At 41.0% G+C, this 18,001-nt stretch overlaps 1 protein-coding gene across 4 annotated transcripts in view; it reads right to left on the bottom strand.

The window, feature by feature from the left end:
* TMEM117 (transmembrane protein 117) overlaps positions 1-17,429 on the bottom strand; it is a 499,445-nt gene extending 482,016 nt beyond the window's left edge. For 2 of the 4 annotated variants that reach the window (XM_045061663.1, XM_023256968.2), the window contains exons 1-2: positions 17,293-17,429; positions 6,418-6,722 (exon numbers count right to left, since the gene is read on the bottom strand). In XM_045061663.1, coding sequence (XP_044917598.1) covers positions 6,418-6,694 — 277 coding nt within the window. In that variant the 5' untranslated portion in view covers positions 6,695-6,722; positions 17,293-17,429. Of the gene's footprint in view, positions 1-6,417; positions 6,723-17,107; positions 17,241-17,292 lie in introns of those variants that run through there. The other 2 variants (XM_045061664.1, XM_045061665.1) reach the window with 2 other exon arrangements.
* Positions 17,430-18,001: the final 572 nt, after the last annotated feature.

Raw genomic sequence — 18,001 nt, 5'->3', positions numbered from 1 at the left:
ACTTGATATGCACTTCCTTGTATTATCAGAGCAATTAATTTTTCATGCATATGTATCCTCTCTCTTTAACCAGATTTTAAATTCCTTGAGAGCAGAGACCACGTCTCATATTTTATGAATGAACAAATGAATACCCTTCTCGAGCTTACAATAAAAAGGTAACAATGGCAAAGACAACATGTGAAAGACCAACGAACATTAATTTATTCATTCAAATTTATCAAATATTACTACGTTCCAGGCATTGTGTTAGGCACTGAGGATTAAATGACAAGCAACTCGACCTAATCCCTGCCTCTGTGAGGCTTGTGGCATAGCTAGGAAACCAGACATTAATGAAACAATTATGCAAATAACTATATACGCAAATATGTATGCTTTAAAAAAGGAGCTGTGCAATATTAACAGGTTCAGAATCAGTTTCATATCCTATCCCTGTCGACTCATTCTGAGTCAGCCTGCCCTCCACCCATGTTAAGAAGAAAACTACAACTAACAGAGACTCTTTGTACGTTAGAAAACAAAAGGAAAAGAGGGAAGACAAATAGCAGGAGTAGTCTGTTTGAAGAGGACATTTGTCACAATCTTGATGTCTGAAGATTCATCCTTGGATCAGAAGGCAGTATTTAAACCCTGATCACTCTGCCCTCCACAGACTTACCGTCAGAGTATTTAAAAAGCACAGAGCTGCTCTCGTTCTTAAAAGTTATGCTCTTGGGGCGCCTGGGTGGCTCAGTCAGTTAAGCAACCGACTGTGGCTCAGGTCATGATCTCATGGTTCCTGGGTTCGGGCCCCACGTCGGGCTCTGTGCTGACAACTCAGAGCCTACAGCCTGCTTCAGATTCTGTGTCTCCCTCTCTCTCTGCCCCTCCCCTGCTCGTGCTCTGTCTCTCCGTGTCTCTCAAAAAATAAATAAATGTTAAAAAAAAGTTACACTCTAAACTTTTATGAAAAGTTTGATTTAAGATACAAGAATGTGAAATCCATTTATGCCTTTGCCACTTCACTACTCAGTGCCTCCCGTACAAACCAATGTAAAAAGAAAATTGTTTACCAGAACTTAGGGCAAGGAAATTCCAAAATTTAGTGCAAAGATTCCCCTGTGAAACTTGCAATGTTCATCATTTCTGGTATCCAAGCTATATAATATATCACATTTCCCCTTTCGCCCAGGCTCCAAGAAAGCTCAAAACCAACAAGGTAACAAAATTCACAAAACTGAAAGATATTTAATTTTCTTCTTTTCTGTGGCCTTCATTTTCTATTCCTATTGTATTAAGCACATATGTTTTGGAAAAGCATTTCAATTCTATCTTGGAATAAAAATGATTTCTTGAATAAGCTTATTTCTATATAATAAGCCTTATCATCAGAAATACAAGTCTTATCAGAAATCTTTGGATTTCTCTATTCATGGATTTCTCCAATGTATAATGTGTAATTCTCCAAAAGGCTAGGATGCATCACGCTTATTTTTTAAACAGTGGAATCATCCACTGTTTAACAATGGAATCGTCCACTCCATTCTGTTAGACAGTATTTCGACAGAATTCAATTCTCATAAATCCAAATATAATACTCACCTCAACAAGATTCAATGTTAAATCTAAAGAAGCTTTTCTGAAACGTATCAATTCTCATTTCCCCTGTGCTCCTACATTATTTTCCACATTTGGGAAATTTGGGATCTATGACCAGTCTGAAATCATAAAATTTAGTGCTGATAATGCAGGAAACCCAGCTCTCTCGTGTTATTCCAACCATACAGCAAAGGTGAGAGGTGAGCAACTTAAAATGCATTTAATCATTTGTGTCTCTGATAACATGCAATTTCCAACTTGCGTCACCATTTTTGTTTGGGACAATTCCCATTACAAATCATAAATCATGAGGAGCCTTCATGCTGTTAATTAAATAGCCACAAAATTATAATCTTTATACCTCATAAAAATAAAATTCATAACCAACAAACTACATTAAATTATGTACTCGGAGAATTATCACTCTTCCTCATGCATGCTTTAAATTGGTCATATGGTACTGTCCTCTTGGAGACTACTAACAAGAGATATTCCATAATAAAATAAGTGAGGGAAGACTCACAAGTTAATGAAATGAAAGGAACAATGAAAGGAATACTGGCATTCTATCAATATTCTTATTTGGCATTTCATAAGAGGATTAACAACAAAAAAAAAACTTTAACTGATGGCACAAAAGAATTTGGATTATCTCGTAAACCATTCCAATTTCTGTAACAAGAATTTCTGTGCTTGCCATTACCAATCCCACTCGTCCCTACATACACACTATCATCATCACCACCACCTACCACAAGCTTGCATCTGCAAACTGTTAAAGGTTTAAATATGGCCTCTTAAAAAAATGGATTATGTATAAATGCTAGTTATCTGGGAACCAGGAGGGAAACACTGATCACATTCCGAGCCAATAAGAACAATGCTTGTGCTGGGTTACATTTTGGATTCTTTTCCGTAATGCTGCGTGGCTGTCAGTTCCAGAGCACTCTGCTGTACTTGCTGTTGCAAGAAGACACAAATGGGAGCTGGAGGGAAGACAATATCTGACAGGAGGGAGTCAGAGAAAGTGTCGCACAGATCATGCTTAAACTTGGATGTAAAGGAAAAAGAGAAATCAACCAAGTTACTAAGAAGGGGATGAGCATGATGCCCAAGGGCGGGGTGGGGGAGAGCGCACAGGCAAAGGCACAGAAGCATGAGAGAACGCAGCAGATTGGAGAACCTGCAGATAATTCTGTACAGTGTGGAATGTCAGGAGGCCAGATTTGAAGTCAGGCAGGGTAGATCATCAAGAGCTTCGGATATCAATCAAAGGAGTTTAGATTTCATTTTGTAGGTAATAGGAGCCATCTAGCCATGTAGAAAAATTATTCCAGTAGAAAATTTCAGAATTAACTGGAGAAGGGCAGAACTATTAGGAACAAATGATTACCATTTTGGTTTTGTTTTTTTTTTTAATTTTTTAAATGTTTATTCCTTTTTGAGAGAGAGAGAGACAGAGAGAGAGAGAGAGAGCACGAGTAGGGCAGGGGCAGAGAGAGAGGGAGACACAAAATCCAAAGCAGGTTCCAGGCTCTGAGCTGTCAGCACAGAGCCCGATGCAGGGCTCAAACCCACAGAAAGCGAGATCATGATCTGAGCCGAAGCTGGATGCTTAACTGACTGAGCCACCCAGGTGTGCAAATAATTACCATTTTGTGAATGAAGGAAGAAATAATGGCAGTAAAGAGAGATGCAGAAAGATAAAAGGAGAAGACAAGTTTGGAGTTCATTCAAAAATTCAATCAGGAGTCCAGTTATCTTTCCCCTTATCACCAAGATGTGCCAAAGGTTATCATTCCTTCTCTAATATCCCATATAATTTCATAAGGTTTTAGTAAGAAAAAAAAAGAAATTGCCAAATAGAAGTGATAAAGCTAACTACATTAGAGAATCTTTCCTATAGTAAGCAAAAACAAAAAAAAAATTGGGGCACATTTTCGAACTATCTCAAAATAATTTGTACTCAACATAACACCCGAAATCTAGAGTGATTTTTCAGGGCTAAAGTACTTATATCAACAGGAGAATTAAAAAGGAAGTCATTATTATTATGTGATTTTAGTATAAAACACAAGATCTTATAACAAAATAACTTAACAAAATGTAGAAACTACAGAAGCAAATGATCTTCCCTTATTATTAATACTATGACCCTGACTGTATGATTCTCAATCAATCTCAATACAGGTAGATACCTTTTCTCCAAACTGGATATTTTGTCTAAGTTTGCCTTACCTTTCTACACGGAGAAAATTTCCTGAACAAATTATAAACACACCAAGACACTGTTTGTAACAGACATCTATGGTTTTGTCTCCCAGCACTCCTCACCCATTTTTGGAAACTGACCCTCTCCCACTTACCCCCCCCCCACCCTTAACCTCTTCTATCCCTGTGAATGTTATGCATAGCACCATGCTTGTTCAACGTGTGGTCGATGGCCCAACTAACACCCCGTTCCTAGATACCCTCTCTGTCATGACCTGTCGCTGTACTTTACCTTCGCTCTCATAAAGGCCACGCCCTAGCTGGAAATCACCACTAAAGACTGGCTGTGCTTCTGTTACAACATGGCATCTCACCACACCCATAAACCCCTTTCCCTCTTCTTACTTCCATTTCATCTGTTCAGTTTCACCCAATCTTCCAGCTTCTGTCCACTCCTCCCAGACTATCAATCTTCCTTACCTCCTTTCCATGCCCAGCCAGACCCCTGTTAATCAAAACAATAACTTTTTTATTAGAACCTTCCATTTATTTCCCATCCTTTGTTTCCAATACAGCAAGCCTGAGCAGTCCCCACCCAGATGAATCACTCTCAAATTCTGTTCCAGGTGACTGAGCTCTCATAAAGAAAAATGCTTAGCAGTTCAGATCGATGTCATTCCAGTTCATAATGGCTAACCCCAACAGCCCTCCGTGATCATCAGTAATGCTTCTGTTTGTCCCTAGGCAGGTGATAGCTATATTCCCTAGGGTCGCTGTTCCAAACCTTAACCACTTTCTTAAACCTCCTGCATCATCCAATCATTCCACCTTTATCTTTATTTATTTATTTTTTTTATCTTTAGCTCTTCCTTGTTCATAGTCAAACAGAGATCATCAGGTGGTAGGCCACTTACCTCTCTACTCCCCCACCCCAATGGACCTATCAGAATATCAAGCTTTATCTCTCTCATGAAAATTTCTGAGGAACTGGAGTCTCTCTTCCTGTCCCCGCTAAGGCCATTATTTCTACCTGTGTCCTAAGTCACAAAGCAAAGAAGCTTTCAGAGTTGCTCTCCTCCTCTGTCTTTATCTTCACTTCAGCCTAGCTCTTTCCCCCAAAATGACAAGCAGATCAATTAATCTCACTCCTCAAAACCAGCACCACCCACTGCCACGCCCAACACAATCTTTCCATGGTCCTTCTTCCATTTTTAGCTACTTCCTATCTCCTTTCATTTCCTCACCAAACTTCTTGAAACTATGTACATATATAATAAACATAAAATATGTACCTTTTATAAATGTATGTAATAGAAACAAAGGACAATAGTTTAAGGAGTAGAGATTGCAAAGAATATAGAATTAATACTATGTGTGTGTATATCTATGTTTCAATTTGTTTTTTCCTGAAACAATTGCCATCTGTTTCTAGCCAAACTTCTAGATTAAAAATACCTACAGTGTGTCACCTATGATCTTATAATTACTAAATTAATGTTTTATTACCAAGTTCTCTTACTAACTGGCCCAGCAGCATTTAAAACTTTCTTTTCCCAGTAACACTTATCACCTCTTTGCATAGTACATTAATTTGTTTTCTGTCTTTCTCCCTCCTACAGGATGTAAATTGTTATAAGGGCACAGTCCCTACTTTTTTGATTCACTCTCTAGAATAGTTCCTGGTATGTAATCAGTGATCAATGAGTATTTGTTGGATAAATATCACCCAACTCCTGACCAAAATCAATTAGGCAAAAGGTGGAAAACACACCCAAACTGGGTCAACATCAGGCTCTTTTCTGAGAGTTTAAACTTAGGACCAAGAGAGTCAGGTCAGTCTCTCTGAGTAGATATAAAGTGATCTTTAATGTGAACACAGAATAAAATAGATATGTTAGAGAAATTGTCACAAAGAATATCCTGACAGAATTCAAGCCCCTGGTTTCATTCATCCCAATTACCAAAATGAATTTTATCCTTGATCTTTGAGAAACAGCTCAGTACCCTTATAGTAAATTACCTTTTTTTTTTAGCTTGAACTATTTTAGTGTTTTTTTCTTTGTCTATTGCTTACTATCAAAGGATTCTGTGCTAATATACTGTTCTGTGGTTGAATAGGCTCAAAAATAAACATCCTCAAGCCAATGTTCAAAATAAAAACAAAAAAAGGAAAGAAAAATGGTAAAAAAGTTAGAGTTGCCATTCTTATTCTCAGAATGAATAATATATGTAAATATATGAGCAATGGTTAAGTTACTTTAATGAACACATGGTATGACATGAAGGCAAACTCTTCATGATAACATACTTGGGTACTGTTTATGGGAAAAGAGCTATTTTCATGTCTTCTCTAAAAAGATTACACACACATTAATTTAGGCTCTAAAGCCGTTTCTTGAAATTAAGTTTAGAACTACTTTTACCTCATGTTAATTGTCCTGAGGCCACAGGAAAGTACACCACTGGGCAAAGAGCAGCAGAAGAACCCAGCTCCAACAGCTCACAGCAAATTCAGGCTAGAGGGAAAACTAAAATGCATCCTAAACTGGCGTTTAGAAATAACAGGGCTCTATCTCGAAGAACAGAATTCAGTCATTATCAGCCTTACATTTCACAGGTACTTACCAAACAAACGCTGATGGAACAGAAATTTGCCAGCTATTAGTCCTATGAGAATGGCAAGTAGCCATAGAAGCACCTTCAGGATCCTCCAGCCAACTCCTCTAGGGTATTTATTTGTTACAAATGAAAAACAGTTTCCAACAACAATAACATTGGCTTCTGTTTGGCTATGAGAAACTGGGTCCTCGGCAAATATTAAGAAGTTAAAGAAGATCACCAAGTAAGCCACGATCAAGCGAGACCAGGGATGCTGGAAATAATAACGAAAGTCTTTACCCATCCTTCAAAACTTCAATTCCGTTGTTTACCTGTGTAAGAAAAGATACATAGGGTTAGAGCAGAAAAACAAATAGTCTCTCTTCCTATTATCTGTTCTGATTCGTACGTAACAGCTCGATAAACAGGCATTTAGAAAAGATGCTACCAGGGGCTCCTGGTTGGCTCAGTGGGTTAAACGTCCAACTCCTGATTTCAGCTCAGGTCGTGATCTCACAGTTAATGAGATCAAGCCCCGCATCGGGCTCTGTGCTGACAGTAGAGCCGGCTTCAGATTCTGTGTCTCCTGCTATCTCTGCCCCTCCCCAGCTTGCTCTCTCACTCTCTCTCTTTCTCTGTCAAAAAATAAATAAACATTAAAAAAAAATTTTTTTAAAGATGCTACCTGTTCCTCTCATGGTCCCAAGTCATGTCTGAGATTGAGGAAAGTAAATATTGTCCCTTCGCTGGCATCTAATCATACCTCTGACCACATGGGGGATGTGGAAAAGAAGAATGAAAGAGCAGGGGGAGAAGAGACATGAGAGGGCAGAAGAAGATTGTCCAAAATCGGGGTGGGGTGATGACTGAGATGACCTGTAGAGGTCACCCCAGGAGGAAATGCAGGGCAAAAACACAACACAATGCTTTTCCTCTTTTAGATTACTATTTTTAGGTTACAATCATAATATAGAGTCGTTTAAAAAATGAAAGCAATGTAGAAGCAAACTGAGCACATAGGAACAAAAAATAAACATCTTCCTCTGCCCCAATCCCTCTCCTCAGCATGATCCCTTAATAATCTGTACTCTCAGACCTTTTCCTATATGTTGTGTATGGACTTTTATACAAAGGTTCATAGACTAGTTGTCAAATAATTTCAACACAGAATAAGTCTTATGAAATAGCTGAGTCTATAGTACAGTAGTGAGTTACATGCAGGAGGGACTGGACAGTTCTGCTTGTGGGAAGTGAGGAAAAAGGGGAAGACTGCACAGAGGACAAACCCAAGTTCAGGGCTGAAGGATTAGTAGGAATTTTTCCCCAGTGGAGAAGGCAAGAATGCTCAATCTAGGCATTTGGAAAGGCACAGAGGCATTGCAAAATACATACTATGCCTCTATCTGTGGGTCCTAACCTCGAGGTGCATTGAGAGTAAAGAGCTTTCTTAAAACTCTTTTGTGCAGACCCCACTTCCAAAATCTTGCTCACCTCCTCCTTTCTCTTTGGGAGGCAGCCTGCCTATAAAGAACACAAGCCTGCATTAGATTCACCAAGGCTGTGACTGGTTGTTATTAAGTCTATCCAATTGTGGGATGCAGTTTTGGTGAACCCATTTGGTGCTCAGACTAAGCTATATCTCTATGATTTCAGCAACAAAGCTGAATAAAAGCTGAGATCAAAGCATAACAATAAAACTGAATAAAAGCTGAGATCAACACATAACAATAAAGGTAGTAATGTCACTGAAATCTGCCAATTCTTTTCTCTCCTTTCTCAATTTGTTTAGAACCGGGAGAAAAAAGGGACCCTTACAAAGCCTACAGCATATGACATCCAGGCTCTGTGTTGGATGTCTACATGCATCATTAAATTATTTTTTTTATCATAACAACCTTCTGAAATACTGTCATTATCATTCCCATCACCTCATTTTACAGGGAGGGAACTGAGGCTCACACAGATTATGTAACTGGCCCAAAGTCAGCCAGCAGAGCTCTTATCTGAGCCTCTGAAGTCAACTGTAGAGCCAAATCACCCAGTCAGTTCCAGGGATTTCCCCTGCCTTAGAAAGACACAGGGCCCAGCCCCAGGGATGTCATCCCTTGAATGCTTTCTGGAGACACATTCTTCTCCAGAGATGATTATATTAACTCTATAGAGTATACTTCTATACCCAGGCAAAAAATACATAAGTGGAAGAAACCTTCACAAATCCTGAGCACTTTGGTAAATTGATAAATTTCCCATTGACAAATATTCTCATTTCCACATGACTAAAAGCACAAAGATCAAGCCACAAGCCTGAAGTAACTCTAAGTCAATGGAAGACCTGAGAATAGGATCCCAGGATCCCAAGTCCTGTCCAACACTCTGGGGTGATGGATATCAATCAAACCCACAATCTAAGTTAATGAAGACTTGTCTTAACTATTTCAGAAAAGCAATGTAAACACACAAAAGGACTGAAAATATAACTCAGTAAAACAGTCTCTGTGCCTTCTAAACAATTTCAAGTCCCTCGTGATCTTTGTGAATACTCTGAAATGTCTGTTCCCAGGGGCTGCGGCTCAGACAACTTAGAAATGGCGACTGCACAAGGATTTTTTTCTCTTTTTATGTTTATTTTTGAGACAGCATGAGCAGGGAAGGGACAGAGAAAGAGGGAGACACAGAATCCCAAGCAGACTCCGGGCTTCGAGCTGCCAGCACAGAGTCCGACCCAGGGCTCAAATTCACGAACTGCAAGATCATGACCTGAGTGGAAGTAGGATGCTTAACCGACTGAGCTACCCAGGCACCCCAAGATTTTGTTTTCTAATGTGAAGTTCATCACCCAGTAAGTATAGCAGTAGTTGGTTATCACATGAAAGAGAGCAAAGTGGTGAAGAACAAAAATGAGCATCATGCATTTTCATGATATTCAGTATGCAAGGATGCCAGAATGAGTTGTCAATTCAATTTCATGCAATGTTTTTAGAAATGTCCAAAGACCGCTATCATGAGAGACTACATAGATATCATCTCAAGGCCAATGAGTCTTGAAGCAGGACTCACTCCTACATGCCCATCAGAACAGGGCATGAGTAACATCTATGAAGTTAAACAGGTTTCTAGGTTGCTTCTCTTACCAATGCAGAATTCTCCTGTAGTTGCCCCACCACCTCCTTTCCCCCCACCCACATACAAGCAAGGCAGCAGGATTCAGAACACTGAATACATAGGATCTTGATTGCTTATTGAATAAATGCTTTGTGAAGGGTTAGCATATACTTATTTTATCATTGTTGTTTTTAACTTTAGAATCTTGTTTAGTGAGCTATGTAATGTCCACCTGCCCAAACTGAATTAGAACATTCAAAAAAGTTGGGAGACAGCTGTTCCTCTCCAGTACTTATGTTATTTCAAGACAGAGAACTGTAGAGTTGAGCAACAATCCTGTACTTGTTGACCTGAACTCCCACAGGCATGCTATGAATGGTACCATCACCCCCAGGTTACACGTAAACAAAGATCAGAGTGGTTGCTGCCTATCCACATCCAGGAAGTGGAAGAGCCAGCATTTGAATCCAAATCCATTCCTAGCCCTTGATCTAATATATCATAAAGCTGGAAGTGTTTCTTCCAATAAATATTTCCCATCAGGTCTGCAGGCTAGTCTTTATTTCCACAAACAGATACAGTGACTCACAGACCAGCTGAATTACTGGTCTATTTTATGCTAAACACGGCTGATATTTATTCTTGTTTCATATGCCAAAGCTGAAGTGAGGTCTTCCAGGGGGTCCCAAATTTCAAAACCTACATAATAACTTGAATGAAACTTCTACTTATCCCCACTTCCTGACTTCATCCACAAGGTCACCCAAAGCTTGCCTAGTCATCTCAGCCCTAGGTACCAAGCATGCAAAGCACCAAAACTGTTTTCACTTCTGTAGTTCACATAAAGCAATATGATCATTCAGTGACTCTAGTGCTAATAATCCAGGATTGAAATGGTTCAAACTGACTATGCTACACAGTATTCATAGTCTACAAACCCTTTTAATTTCTTTAAACTCAATTCTGCCACCAAAGCCGAGCTTTTATCTTAAATAAATGTGATCTATCTTAGGTCTTAGTACATTATAGTAAAATTATCGATTTATGTGTTTGTCTCCCTCACTGGGTCATAAGATCCTCAGTGAAGGGCTGTTCACTTCCAGGGCACAGCACCGGGACAGGCTCAAAGTGGGCAATCGATGGACATCTACTAGATGGGGAGGGGTGAGCGGTACACTTAGAAAGAAAAGCCTCCTTATTGTTCAGGCAAGATGGAGACACAGCAACCTGCCATTACCTTTCACTAACAAAAAAAAGGAGAAAAAAAGCAATGGAACCCAAAAATTGCCATGCTGACTCACCACTGATCCCACCCAACAACATCTCATTTTACACAGATTCTGCATTATCATCATTATCACTAGGGCTAACATTGAGTACTTAACCATATACCAGGACACTATGCTAATGAGCTTTACAAATTTTATTTAAATTGCACAGCAGCCCAATGAAGAAAATACTCTTATTTTCACAAATTTGAACCTGAGACCTACGAATTTGTAATTTGTACCAAATAACAAAATGGGTCTGGGCCAAAACCAGGATACAAATTCAAGCCACTTGTCATTAACGCTCTACACCAAGCCTTCCCACGTAAAGGAAAAAATTCCAAAATCTTACCCGTTACGTGTTGGTTAGGAAGTTTCTGATAACGAATCTGTGTGATATAAAAGATTCACAGTACTTCTAGGATGAATGAGTCTACTCATACTATTCCAGCGGACCTGGCTAGCATGATCAGAAAGAATCGGGGTCACGTAACTGACTACAGGATTGCTTGAATTTTGTTCTTCTCTGAGCATCAAGTGTAAGTAGTTGAGTTGATCTGCTTGTTCTTTTGCAATGCATCACTGATGCTCATTCTGTGATTTTCCAACTATGCCTAAAAAGAACACATCTCTGAGAGCTAGATTAATCCACACCATTCACTTCCCTCTTGTAAGTAATGACATGATTAGGTAGATGTCACTACCAATATCTTGGAAGCCTCTGCCTTTCCACATTATAGCAGTGATTGAAGAAGTTGGTTGGCTACAGGCTGGAACTTTACACTCTGATAATCCACAGGCCTCCAGTCATGGTTTCCAGCTCTAGATGGACTAATATTTATCATAGATATTAGGAATCCTATACATCTTACTACAAGTATTGTATTTCGGCTAATCTAAAGGCAAAGAATGGAGAGGTATTCAAAGGAAAAATGGGAAAGAGGTAAGGATACTCAAGTTGGGAGGGCACTGAACAAAGGCAGAGAAGAGACTTTCTTCTTCATCTGTAGGAGGTGCATCTGGAGTTCTGTGTGGCTGGAGCACAGAGTGCTTGAGGGCATCTTGTGAGAGGCAAGGATAATTTGGGGCCAATTCAAGGAACATAGGCAAAAGTGTTGTTGTGTATTTTACTGAATAGAGACCAGAGAATGAAAAGTTTCAGAACTGAAAAGTGATATAACTGACTAGAGCAGAATTTGGGAGAGAATTCTCTGTCAGCTTAGATCATGAAAACTTGGTATGAGGCATAATGAAAGTGGGGAAAATAAGTTTATAGGCAACTTCAACAGTTTAAGTAAAAGATAATCAGGTTGTGGACTACAACAAAATAGATCCCCCAAGAATCGTTGTAATAATCTGACTGAACCAGAGTACCCTGCCTCCATCACTTATTAGAGTCTTTACGAATAAAGGAAAACACTGAAGGAGAGTGAATTTCATTTTTCTCAGAAGGGACCCTGGCTCAGGCAATAGTTCTTGCATAATAATAAGTCTGATTAAGATGGAGGACACCGTTGGGGCTCCTGGCAGGGGCACCTGGGTGGCTCAGTCGGTTAAGCGTCCGACTTTGGCTCAGTTCATGATCTCACTGTTCATGAGTTCGACCCCAGTGTCAGGCTCTGTGCTGACAGCTCAGAGCCTGAAGCCTGCTTCAGATTCTCCCTCTCTCTCTGTCCCTCCCCTGCTCATGCTCTCTCTCTCTCTCTCTCTCTCTCTCTCAAAAATAAACATTAAAAATTTTTTTAAAAAGATGGAGTTTACCCTTACATTTTTAAAAATTGGGGCGCCTGGGTAGCTTACTCAATTGGGCATCTGACTTCAACACAGGTCATGATCTCACGGTTTGTGAGTTCGAGCCCTGAGTCAGGCTCTGTGCTGACAACTCAGAGCCTGGAGCCTGCTTCAGATTCTGTGTCTCCCTCTCTCTCTACCCATCCCCTGCTTGTACTCAGCCTCTCTCTGTCTCTCAAAAACAAATAAACATTATTTTATTAAATTTTTTTTTTTTTTAATTTACGGATGCATTTGGAAAAGTCCTTGATGAATTAATGCTCTACAAAAGACACTACTACTGGCCAGGAAGAGTACACTGAGTGCACAGCCCTGTGAATACAGGTCTCAGCATCTAGTAACACCTAACCAGGTAACATGCACAGGGCACTTCCATTGTGAAGGGCACCGGTCTAAAATAAAAAAAGAATCTCTCCAAGTTTTTTGAAGCTCCTTAGCATTTATGTCTGAAAATTCACCTGGAACCTCTCAGCTCTTATTAAAAGGCTTTGAAAAGATGACTGTGCCAAGAGTATAAATTGTAGCCCGGCACTTTGAATCCAATCTCTTGAAAAATAATTTTTAAAAAGACTTCCAGTACTTTACTTTTTGTGGTATGCACTTTGTGACACATACAGCTGTACTTTGGGCCATTCTTGGCTGTTTTAGTACAAGACAAAGTTAAAGGCTACAAGACAAAGAAGAGCCTCCTTTCTTCAATTACCCTAGTTCTAGCATAGTATTTAAAGTTCTTTGCAGTTCACAGAACACTGTTTACAATCATTTCATTTAATCCCTAGGATAATTTTTTTAAAATTCTATGTCCAGGGGAGCCTAGGTGGCTCAGTTGGTTAAGTCCCCGACTTCAGTTCAGGTCATGACCTCACAGTTTGTGAGTTCAAGCCCTGTATCGGGCTCTGTGCTGACAACTCAAAGCCTGGAGCCTGCTTTGGATTCTGTGTCTCCCTCTCTCCTTGCCCCTCCCCTGCTCGCACTCTGTCTTTCTCTCTCTCTCAAAAATAAATGAGCATTAAGAAAATAATAAAATAAAATAAAATGAAATGAAATAAAATAAAATAAAATAAAATAAAATAAAATAAAATAAAATAAAATAAAATTCTACCTCCAAAAGGCAGACACAGTTTAAAACTGTTTAATATTTTTTCCTTAAAAGGTAAATAAGGATAGCAGCCTATATTTATATCACATTTTACCTTTTAGTGTTTTTAATGGGCAAAACCACACCATTAGAATGACACTAGAATGATTCAAAGGAATCAGGAGCATGAGTTTTTCAAAGGGCAGCCTGATGTGCTGGGAGGAATATGGTCCAGTTCTAACTGCTACTTACTAGCTCTGTGACCTTGGGCAAATCCCTAACCTCTTGGAGATTCCACTTCTTCGCCCGTAAAATCCCAGTAAAAGTACTTCACTCAAAGCACTGTAGTGAAGACCTAAGGAGATTTCATTTGCAAAGTGCCTGGTCATTTCCAGCCACTTCCTACCCTGAAGGCCACTGTTAAAATACAAACGAGTCTTGGTCATTCCCACTAATAATGAGCATGATGGTAATAGCACCTACACATTACATTTACGGAGTGATTTTTTATGTTATTCTCACCATTAAAGTATTTTTAATGCAACTGTACAAGGTAAAGGATGAATGCTATCCTTACTGTGCAAATATTGAAGTTGAGGCTCAGAAAGCTTAAGCTACTTGTCCAAAATCGTATTGAGAAAGTGTTAATTCCATGATAACATTCATCACTCATTTGTTCAACATTTACCAGTTGCTTATTTGTGCCAGGCACTGGCCTACCCATCAGGGTTGCTAACAGATGACACTCCTGTTGTTTTGCATGTTACAGTCTCACTGAGGGAAACAGACGTTAAACAGAAAAGAAAATAGATACATAATATTTTAAAAAGCTGTAAGGTGATGGAGGAAGTTACTGGGGAATGTCAGCAGGGAGGGAAATTAAAGTAGGCTTCACTATAAGGTGACATTTGGACAGAACCTCAAAGACGGGAGGGAAGCAAGCAGGTATCTGGGAAAGAGGGACCTAGACACAGAGAACAAAACATTGCAAAAATCTGTGCTGAGTGAATGATTAGCACATTTAAGGAAGAGCAAAAAAGCTAGTGTGACTGGATAGAGTGTGGATGCAGGGGAGTGTGAAAGGAGATGGAGCCTGCAAGGTAGCATCCGATTGTGAGGTGGCCTTTAGTGATCTGGCCTTGAGGCCGTCCAATGTGTGTGGGCTTTCCCTTGTGTGATTCGGGAAACAGGAGACTGAGTGACACATGTGAGTTACATGTCAGAAGGGCCACATTTCTGTCTGGTGTTTGGAAATGTATGAACTTCTAGACATTTAAACGGAAGAGCTGACGACAGTTACGTGATGGATTGGATGTGGACAGGGCCTGGCAAAACCCAGACTGGAAATGCCATTTCCTGAGAGGAACACCACCGAAGCAGACATGGACAGCACAATAATCATTAACATTTCTTAGTGCTTTTTATATGTTAGGCAAGTACTTTTCATTCAGTACCTCAATTAGTCCTTATACCAGCCCTTTGGCTTTACCAATAAAGGAGTGGAGACTCAGAAAGGTTATAATCTGCCCAAGGTCATATAGGTACCAACCAGTGGAAACAGGAGAAGTACCTCTATGACCCCAAAGTCAAAATTCTCAATAACTACTATGGTCCCTACACCGAGAAGTATAAAATACAGACTAAAGTTCCAATGGGAAGGAAGCAGGGGCACTAGGAACCATTAAGTACTAGGTGATAACTTGTACCTAGTAGGCATTCAACAAATATTTGCTATTGAATTAATAAATGAAAAAAAAATTATGGATCATGATGGGATAATGAACCAGCCTTGAGTAAGAAGAAAAAAAAAAACAAAAAACAAAAAACACTGAAGATTCCATTCCAGAGAGAACAAACTCTGGATAAGGGGATATTCAAGTCTATAAAAGGACACATGGCAGAAAAATGGAGAAACCAAATATACATTTGCCTGGACCAGCCCTAAGGTCTTGGTATATTATCCTGAAATGTTAGGTGAAAGGCAGGTATGAGGAGATTACATATAGCATTCTACATAATGCGAACGCTTAATACAGGTTTTAAAAACATAAATCGCAATAATAACAGAACTAAGTTGGAACTTCTTGCTTTTGGTCCAATACCAGAGACCACACAGCCTTTTAAATAAAAAGCAACCTTTTAAGTCAATCAATGAAACCACCCTAAGTGACTTTACATAGATACCAGGATGGTATTTGTAGTACCCTTGCTAATTTAGAGGATCATATCCATAAATCCCTTCCTAGACTTTCTCTTCATATTGTTTTCAACCTTTAAATGATTTTCTTTCCTTGTTCTTATCCTGCAGTCTTTGGGATAACAAAGTTCTAAACCATGCAAGTTTTTAAAACAGAGAAGCTGAAGCAAAGTAGGTCTGGAGTTCTCTCTAATTAGTTAACTTTTCATTAAAATGGCAAAGTATTTATGAACACTTTCATGTCATAAAGTGGAAACATATTCACCAATTAATTCTTTAAAAATGCTTAGACCTCTTTTTAGCGATATCTGTTTATGATAAAGAATCTAAACAAACACCAAAGAAAATAATAGTTCAAGAACAAAGTAAAATTCATTCATATCTGAAATTATTTTTTAAATAGCTGGCAGTTTAAAGAAGCATATTAAATAAAATAGACAAGTATTGGTTTCTGAGCAAAGGATCAAATGGAGGTGGAATGGGAGTGGGGATAAACACCCAAGTTAAAATTTCAAAATCCATAATTGCTTTTAAACTACATAGATGGGGGAGGGGGCGGTGTTCGGAAGTGTAGGCATGGTAAAAAACTAAAAACTTTACAACAAAAATAGTTCTTACAGAGATTCTACTATTCTTTATATTCAATAAATTGTAAGGAATGTTTTCTGAAGACAAAACTAAACCCTGAAATCTTCCTAGAAGTCCTTCTATGGATTTCAAACAGTATGTCATTTATAATGAGGGGTAAATATATTTGTTCAACATACCCTTTTTTTTGGTTCATTAGACACACAAATACTAAAACAAGCATGTGATGTTTACTACCCTCTCTCACACCCATACACAGAGTTCATTGTTCCACAGAGGGCAGAATGAATAATGGTAGCCCAAGTGTTACCACATGGACCTACCACACTTGTGGGCCTATGGCATTTTCAAAAATAGGAATCACCAAATAGCTTTCTTTAGCCACAATAAAGTTAGTAAACACTCAAGTTTTGTTTTTTTTTGCTTTTTTGCTTTTATGGAGAACGCCCCAAAACAGCAACCTGTTAATTTAATTAACAAACAATACGTAGTGCTTCTCCAGCTCTCCCGTGCTAGTAATCAGCGAAGCGAGGAAAGTTCAAGGTCTGTCATGGTAACCCTGGGAGCCCCGGAGTTCCAGGGTTCCTCACCGACAGCCTTCCACCTAGGAGTCTCAACTGCCCTTTCGCAAAAGGACCGGTGCATCCGTTACCGCCTCTTCCCACCCCCCACCCCCCACGCTTGACACTTTACCCTGCCTCCTGGCGTGCCATCCTCGGGAACCGAGGAAACGCGCCGGGGGAACTGGGGGACTGGGGGCCGCGGCCGCTTCCGCATTCGCGGGCAGGGACGAGGGGGCGGCCGGGCTAGCAGGGCTCCGCTGCGGCCGGCCCGAGCGGCGGGGGAGGCGCGCCCAGCGCCCGGGCCCGCGTACTCACCGGCTGGGGCCGCGCGGGCGCGGGGTGTCTGCAACACCGGAGAGCCGGGCGAGCACAGCCCTCCGCCGCGCCGGCGGCCTCGCTGGGAAGAGCGGCGAGACGGCCCGCCGGCGTCGCTGCCGCCGCTGCTGTCACCGAGCTATAAATACCGGCTCGGCCCACACTCGCCGCCGCCTACGCCGGGCGCCCTCCGCAAAGTCCGCCGGCCGCGGGCCGGGCAGCCGGGGCGCAAGGGCGACGGCGACGGCGCCGCGCAGGTGACCGCGATGGCTCCAGCTGTTCGGCAGCCTCCGCAGCTGGAGGCATGGCCTCCCGCCGCCGCCGCCCCCGCCCTCCCGCTCCCCTCCCGCCTGCGCCGCGGGCCGACTCCAGCCCGCGGGCCGCGCGCGCCGCGCCGAGCCCGCCCCGGCCGGGCCCGCCTCTGCAGAGCAGGCGGCTGCAGACCCAGGACCACTTGGGAAGCGGCGGAGGCGGGGGCGGGGTGGGATTGGGGGTGGAGTGGGGGGGGGGGGGGGTGCGGTTGGCTTCAGCCTAGCGTGTCAGCAGCAGTCCCTTCGTCCTGGGGGAATCCGCAGACTTCTTGCAAAATCCACCATCCTGCAGGGAACCAATGAGATTCCCAGGTGGAATAGCCTCAAAGAAGTGCAAACTTTCTAATGCAGTCTCAGGTCATATAGAGCATCCTTTCTGCTTTTGCCAGTTGGCGATG

Source organism: Felis catus, chromosome B4 (assembly GCF_018350175.1).
Source record: "Felis catus isolate Fca126 chromosome B4, F.catus_Fca126_mat1.0, whole genome shotgun sequence".
NCBI lineage: Eukaryota > Metazoa > Chordata > Mammalia > Carnivora > Felidae > Felis > Felis catus.
The sequence above is the reverse complement of the archived record's forward strand: the minus strand, read 5'-3'. Positions and strand labels throughout refer to the sequence as shown.